At 35.8% G+C, this 6,659-nt stretch overlaps 2 protein-coding genes across 3 annotated transcripts; both read right to left on the bottom strand.

The window, feature by feature from the left end:
• Positions 1 to 216: 216 nt before the first annotated feature.
• On the bottom strand, positions 217 to 579 carry LOC137833375 (pentatricopeptide repeat-containing protein At3g49710-like). The gene has a single exon (XM_068641727.1). The coding sequence runs from the start codon at positions 577 to 579 to the stop codon at positions 217 to 219; it is 363 nt and encodes a 120-aa protein (XP_068497828.1).
• Positions 580 to 1,284: 705 nt separating this feature from the next.
• LOC137831106 (squalene epoxidase 3-like) lies at positions 1,285 to 5,681 on the bottom strand. 2 transcript variants are annotated; one of them, XM_068638643.1, is made up of 8 exons: positions 5,373 to 5,681; positions 5,099 to 5,210; positions 4,039 to 4,213; positions 3,714 to 3,885; positions 3,328 to 3,543; positions 2,897 to 3,172; positions 2,113 to 2,391; positions 1,285 to 1,684 (listed from the first exon to the last, which is right to left on the bottom strand). In XM_068638643.1, exons 1-8 carry the CDS (start codon positions 5,673 to 5,675, stop codon positions 1,673 to 1,675), a joined length of 1,545 nt encoding a protein of 514 aa, XP_068494744.1. In that variant the 5' UTR covers positions 5,676 to 5,681; the 3' UTR covers positions 1,285 to 1,672. The 2 variants fall into 2 exon arrangements, with proteins under 2 accessions (XP_068494744.1, XP_068494743.1); XM_068638642.1 differs by having other exon boundaries at positions 1,285 to 1,785; positions 5,373 to 5,679.
• Between the last annotated feature and the right edge of the window lie 978 nt (positions 5,682 to 6,659).

Genomic DNA, 6,659 nt, shown 5'->3' with positions numbered 1-6,659 from the left:
CTAAAAAAGTGTTTACCCAAACTTCACTCAGGTGTGTATTAATAAGGTAGTAGTATAACATTTCCCACTGAAATAAAAAATATTGATTGTTTTTCATTACCAATAGTCCCTGCAGGAACATTGCCCTTCCTTAAAGTAATGAAACCTGTGAATATCTCTAACAGTGATTTCCCTGCCAGTGATGGCTGAAATATGTTTGATGGCAACCACTAATTCTTAGGTTCTCAAAGTCAATATAGGCACTCTTTCTTCAGTGGAGATCAGGCCAAATGCAACTGCCAGCTTCTCAATGTGATTCAATAACCTTCTTTCTTTCTCATTTCTCTCTACCTCTTCAGCTTTCACCAATGCCCATCTTATATCAAGTACATGCCCTGCTTGCTTCATTTTCCTTAACAATTCCTCCATGTACATATGAATCTCTTTTATCATTGGATGTGAAGTGTCTTCAGCCACAAAGGCATGCACCTTCTTATCTATCTCTATCCAACTACAACCTGGTTTCTTCTTCACTCCTCTTCCCCTCATCATCCTTTTAATATTTGTAGCCTCGTCCCATCTGGAAGCACTGGCATACATATTTGAAAGCATTACATATGGAGCAGCATGATAAGGTTCCAGCCTGAGGAACTCATTGACTGTTTTTCACCGCTAGGTCTACATTTTCATGCTTCTTACACGCACCAAGCAAAAAAGCCCATTGAATAGAACCAGGATTAAATGGCATTGTTTCCATAATCCTCTCAGCCCCCGAGTTTACCAGCCCCACCCAAAAGATCTATCATCTAGGAAAAATGTTTTTTTAGTCTTACATTAAGTTTTTTTTAGTTTCACTACTTTTAGTTTTTATTTATTCTGTAATCTAGTAGGCAAAATTTGTTCAATTATTGAAATCCAGTAACTTAATAAACCTTCTTAGGGTGTGCAAAATCTTTCTATAAAAGGAAAAATTGATGCCAGGCAAGTATTTTAAACATACAACTTTCTGGAAAGGGAAAAGTTGAGGCTTCGATTTTGTTTGTTTCGTTACACCTTCGTTGGACTGTTAAGAAAGTACTACAACTGGTATTACAAAAACAAAAATAAAGTATTAAAGTAAAAATATTTTAAAAAAAAAACTAATGTTTTGCATAATGGTTACTTATAAGTTGATATACGTTTAATGCTCAAATACTGTACCAAAATATCATTTTACTTTCGATTCCAAAAAAGAAGAAATTTTATTTTGAAATGATTTTGTTTTAAGAGTTTAATGCTCATGCTAGTGTACAACAATTCTAGAGGTATATCAAAGTACCACAAGTAACATTATTTTCTTTCCACACAATCTTCTTCAACATATGGTATTCTTTCCTTTTGTTTACAAGCCAATGTTTATACATAATGATCCTATCTAATTTAGAGTTAAGAACCAGAATATATGTATTTTTTTCTTTGGTTCAAGGAAAAAAAAACACATCCCACTGCCTCTGTTTCTTTTGGTACAATGACAGCCAGCCAAGGGGATTGATCAATTAACTGCTACAACCTTTCGAAACTCCTCACCCATAATTCCATCTAAGTGGCAGGCATAACAATTGTCTTTGCGTCCTCCATCAAAATTCCCTTAACTTGAAGACAAACAATTTGAAAATGCTTAATAGAGAGAGCAGCGTAAGTATTCCCTTAATCCTCAATGCATCACCTGTCAGGAGGAGCTCTATAAAAAGCTGGTATGGATTTGGGGAAAAACATTTGTCGTATTCCCTCGGCCTTGATGATTGGAAATATTATGCAAAACGCACACTGAAAGATATTAATTGGTTACGAGTTACAAAACAGAGACTGTCACTGTCAACATATAGTACACGATAATGGTTATGGGCACTGCTGAAGAAACCCTCATTTCTGTAAATATGGAGAACGTTGAAACAACAATGATGAAATTTTTTGTGGACTATGTTGCAGAATGATCAAATTAGTGAACTGTTTTCTTATTCAAACTTGTAGAAGATAAGGAAAACATGTTATGGTGAAACTTGGCAATAAATAACAGTATCACTGTAAGGCGCCAAAAGCCAAATTTCATGACTAAATTAAATGAATGGGAGATGGGTGGAAGGAAGAACTCACCAAAACTATTCGAGCTCCAATCCACATGCGTTCAAATGAAGGGAATGGTATGACCAGACGGCCAACCCCATAGAGTGCAACAGCAAAAAAATGAAGAATTAAACTCAACGGGTAAGGGTTTAGACCTGAGAGTAGACCGATGGGTCCACCAGAAAATATTTTTCCAAGGCTCAAGTAGTCAAAACATGCTTGGCGTAGTTCCTTTCTGGCATCATCGGGTGAAACTGAAAAGACCTCGTAAAGAGCACCTGCCAATGTATTTATGGTGGATGCCATAGGCTGCAAACGGCATGCCAAGTCATGAGGCAAAATCTCTTTCAAGATTAAAGATTCTAAATTTACATTGATTTTAAGGATAGAAATGCAATATAAACCATTGATGTGCCTTTAGTCTTCACCTTCCATCTTAAGCCTGCGAAATAGTTGATTCATGATGTGGTATCAAAGCCTCTATGACTAAGTAGTATAAAGTTAAACCCTTGTCACCCTAATTGCTCTGAAAAAGTTGAATTTCAGTAAAGGTAGGTGTGACTTGCAAATTGTCTATGTTTCGGAAGCTCTGGTGTGAAAGGGTGATTTCAAAATATGCAAGGTATCAGGTTGAGCTTCTGGATAATGGGTTTGTGATGGTTGGTTAGGTTTCCACAATCGTGTTCCACACCACAAATATTATTAAACAGAGATCATTAGGCACATAAGGAACATTCTATATACATCAAATTAAATCGATATATAACCAGTTTGCCATTAATAATATATTAGCCAACATGTAAAAGCTACTCACCTTGCGCAAGATGTAAAAGGATTCAAGATATTTGCATAGTGAGGATGCATCATTCAGGTCACCAACTGTCTTAATAAGATCCCGCAGCAAAACAATATCAGACAGTGCCACTGTCATTCCTCCACCAGTCAAAGGATGACGCATGTTGAAAGCATCACCAATTAACAGAGCTCCCGGAGTAGAATATGGATCAGCTGGCATGCTACTATTAGGCATGATTCTAATCTTTCCTCTATCAATTGCAGATATGAAAGCATCCTGAAGCTCAGGTGGAATCTGTAAATTACACCAGATATAAAGGAAGATGAAAGCAGGAATCAATTTTTTGCTTCTTAGAAGCAAGTAAAATTGGCTACTTGTACATTACAAATAATGATAAATCACAGCTGGACTACACACATGTCAAGCACATGCAGGATCATAACAGATACCTGGGAAGCTACTGTAGCCTTCAGGTAATTGGCCATTCCACTCCAAACAAGAGGGACTTTTTGACCTGGTATATCAACTAAGCAGCGAACCTCGGTGCTGCTGATACGATAAAATAAGATAGGGGAAGGATCAGCTAGAATAACATGGCCATAATTTTCAAATGGGAGTTGACAATTCTCCAGAACTAAACCCACGAAAAAGGAGGGTACTTCAACCTGGAAAATAGCTAATAATATATTAGGGGAGCCAAGCAAACTGGTGCAAAACTGATAAATCCTCCAGATTTTATAACATCTCCAAACTGTGTCCGAATTGATCATAAGCGTGATATTTGGTGTCATTAAAAGGAAAGTATTGTCACTCAACTATTAGAAGGCATTTCAACCTTGGAGTGGCAGAGAGATCGACGCAGAGTTGAGAAACAGCCATCGCAAATAACTGTGAGGGGAGCATATGCTTTAAGTTCTTGACCATCTTTAGTTCTGTACTGAACCCCTACAACAGTTTTGTTATCCTGTTCAAGAAGAGATGTTACAGTGCCCTGCTCCATTCGTACACTGAACAGTAAACAAAGAAGACGATAATATCAGGCAAAAAAAGAATACTGCAAACAATAATTTACAATGAAAAATTAGAAATTTAAACTTATTTTGTGGCCAAGCAAATAAGTTTGATAATTAAATTAACAATCACAATATATTAAGGACTACTGGTGGAGAGCAGCAGCTTTTTCTCTCATCATCTGTATAAACCGTCCATTATGGAAGCTCCTGCCAGCAACATCAGCATGAAACTTCTCCAAAGGATAAGGCAGCCTAGTTTTTTTCCCATCCATGAAAAGAACATAGCCTAGCACCCTTTGTGCATCAATTTGATCCACGCAGTCTGACAAAGGATATATACAGCTCATGTGAATGGTATCCCAAAACAAACTTAATTACTCCACCATTAAGCATAAGCTAATTTCAATGCATAATACAAATATTATAAAAAATGGTTTTATATTCTTTTCCCTGCTTAAGTGACATCATGAAATTGCACAGGGTTTCCGAGTCGAGCACAATTAGTAAATGCCAACATGAGCTAAAACTTGGTGTACAGAGGATGAATATGCCACGGAGGGTGAGTAGAGGAAAACAATACAAGTTTAGGATTAAATGAGGAATGAATGAATCCAAGAGAAATTGAAGTAGCAGTTATTGGGGAGATAACAAAGAGATGCTTAATATAGTTTAGTCATGTATAAAGACCAAGAGAATGAAATAAGTGGATCCACTGGAGAATCTGTGGTAGAAAACGACTAACAATGAGACAAACCATTAAGTAAAGCTTTACCGTAAATGGTTTTACCATTTGGCTTCGGATAAAGTCTAATGGCATTGATCCATGCAGATGAAAATACCTAATTCCATAAGGGGCTTGTTGATTTGATTGCTATTGTTGGGTGATAGGGAATACATAACCCCTTGAAGGGATAAGACTCATATATTACAAGCACAAAGAGGTAATGAAAAAATTAATAAATATAATAAAAAAAGCAAAACTAGGCTGGTTTAACAGGTTGTAAAATAATATGAATAAAATGAATATTTAGCAAAAGACAAAGACAAAAAGAGAAAGGCGCATAACAGTCTTCAGACATGGTAATAGTTATAAGTTTCATTTCACAGTAATAGGAGTGGCAATGTATAAAAATATATGTTCAGAAAACAGACCATATCCAACCTCAGTGTTGGAATAATCTTGTTCACTAGCCAATTTGATACATACCTTCTAACCCTAATTCAACTAGCTTTAGATATCCTCCTGGCTGGAGAAGCTCACCAACGATTCTGTCTGGCTCTCTCAAGTCTCTCTCAATAACATGGACACGCCGTGCATCCTTCAAAAAATGTAACGCATACACTCTTACGGAACATCTTGATAGTAACCAATCAAAGCATTCATTTTTCTTATACTCTTACGTAAAGAACGATTTCGAAATCTCTGCTTCTTAATTCATTAATTCAAGATGTGGGGCGAGGATGGAAATAGGAAGAGGCACCTTGGCGAGGGTGTAGGCGAGAGCGGAACCGGCAACGCCAGCGCCGACGACGATGACATCGGCGGCGCCGGGAAAAGCGAGGGGCGGATCTGGCGCGGCATTGCTGCGGAGAGCGGTTGTTGTGCGAAGAAGCGGCGGTGCGATCGGAAGGTTGTTAGGGAAGAGGAGAGGAGTGTAATGGCAAGGTTTGTTGTAACTAAATTTGAACAACGCAGATTGAGACATGGTTGTGTGAGTGAGAGAGTGTGAGAAAACTGAAAACATTTTGGAAGAAGTGAAAGAAGAAGATGATACGTTACTCATTATGTGCATTTTATTATATGCAACAGGGGATCAATAAGCAAAACCAAATGTATAATTATGTTATACATTTTCTTATTTTCTTTATCAGTATAACCATAATTTTACTTATTTTAATTTAATTTTCACCATTCAAATTCAATGTATATTTTCATTCGCATTAAATTTATAAATTAACATATAATTTTACTCATTTAAATCATATTTAAAACTCAAGAAACTTTATAATGATTAAAAGATATTTTTTTCTTCAAGCAAAAAAAAAATCTTTGGAAAATTTGGAAAATTTTAAACTCTCTCTAGTTTCTAAAAGAAATTCTAATTTTATTTTTTTGAGAAAGATTCCTTAGTGAAAAATTAGAAGAAAAACTAAGAAAAAACTATAAACTTTCAAAAATATTTTAATTCTCATTCAAATGTGAGTGTTAGAAGTCTTATGTTTGATGTGTACTAATCAAGCTCAAAGTGAACATCCCACATTAACAATTCTTATTTATGGTTTGTAAGAGGAAAAAAAAACAATTTGTTAGATACACTTTACCTTTATTACCTCTTTGGAAATATTTTAAGAAGCTCTCTTTTTTTTTTTTGAATTTCTCATAAAAGATTTCTTTTTCTTGAAATGGACTTCTTGTGGTAAGCTTTCATGGAAATCACTTTAAATGTCACCTATTTTTATTTTTATTTGTATGTTTTTAAGCAAAAACTCACAAGATATTGTTTATTTACCAATGTTTTTCCTTCTTCACTTAGCCATCGTAACTTATATGGCTTGACATGAAGAATGGTGGTTAAGCCTACCTCATAATCTTGAGCTCTCACTTTCAGCTTTCCCTCATCAATATCAATGATAATTCTAGCAGTCTTCATGAATGGTCGTTCAAGAATGAGAGGTATTTCAACATCTTCCTCTATGTCCATGATTATGAAGTCAACTGGCAAATAAAATTTGGAAAATGTTGGTTGAACAACCACTTATCTCATTGC

The sequence above is a fragment of the Phaseolus vulgaris genome, chromosome 6, assembly GCF_000499845.2.
Source record: "Phaseolus vulgaris cultivar G19833 chromosome 6, P. vulgaris v2.0, whole genome shotgun sequence".
Lineage (NCBI taxonomy): Eukaryota > Viridiplantae > Streptophyta > Magnoliopsida > Fabales > Fabaceae > Phaseolus > Phaseolus vulgaris.
The sequence above is the reverse complement of the archived record's forward strand: the minus strand, read 5'-3'. Positions and strand labels throughout refer to the sequence as shown.

Bases quoted from the DNA above. Each gene is read 5' to 3' on its own strand.
- LOC137833375 (XM_068641727.1), bottom strand. From the start codon at position 579: ATGTATGCCAGTGCTTCCAGATGGGACGAGGCTACAAATATTAAAAGG.
- LOC137831106 (XM_068638642.1), bottom strand. From the start codon at position 5,675: ATGAGTAACGTATCATCTTCTTCTTTCACTTCTTCCAAAATGTTTTCA. The intron at 4,214-5,098 runs GTATGTATCAAA...ATCCTTTGTCAG, and splicing joins AGTTGAATTAGGGTTAGAAG to ACTGCGTGGATCAAATTGAT. The intron at 3,886-4,038 runs GTAGTCCTTAAT...TTTACTGTTCAG, and splicing joins AAAGCTGCTGCTCTCCACCA to TGTACGAATGGAGCAGGGCA.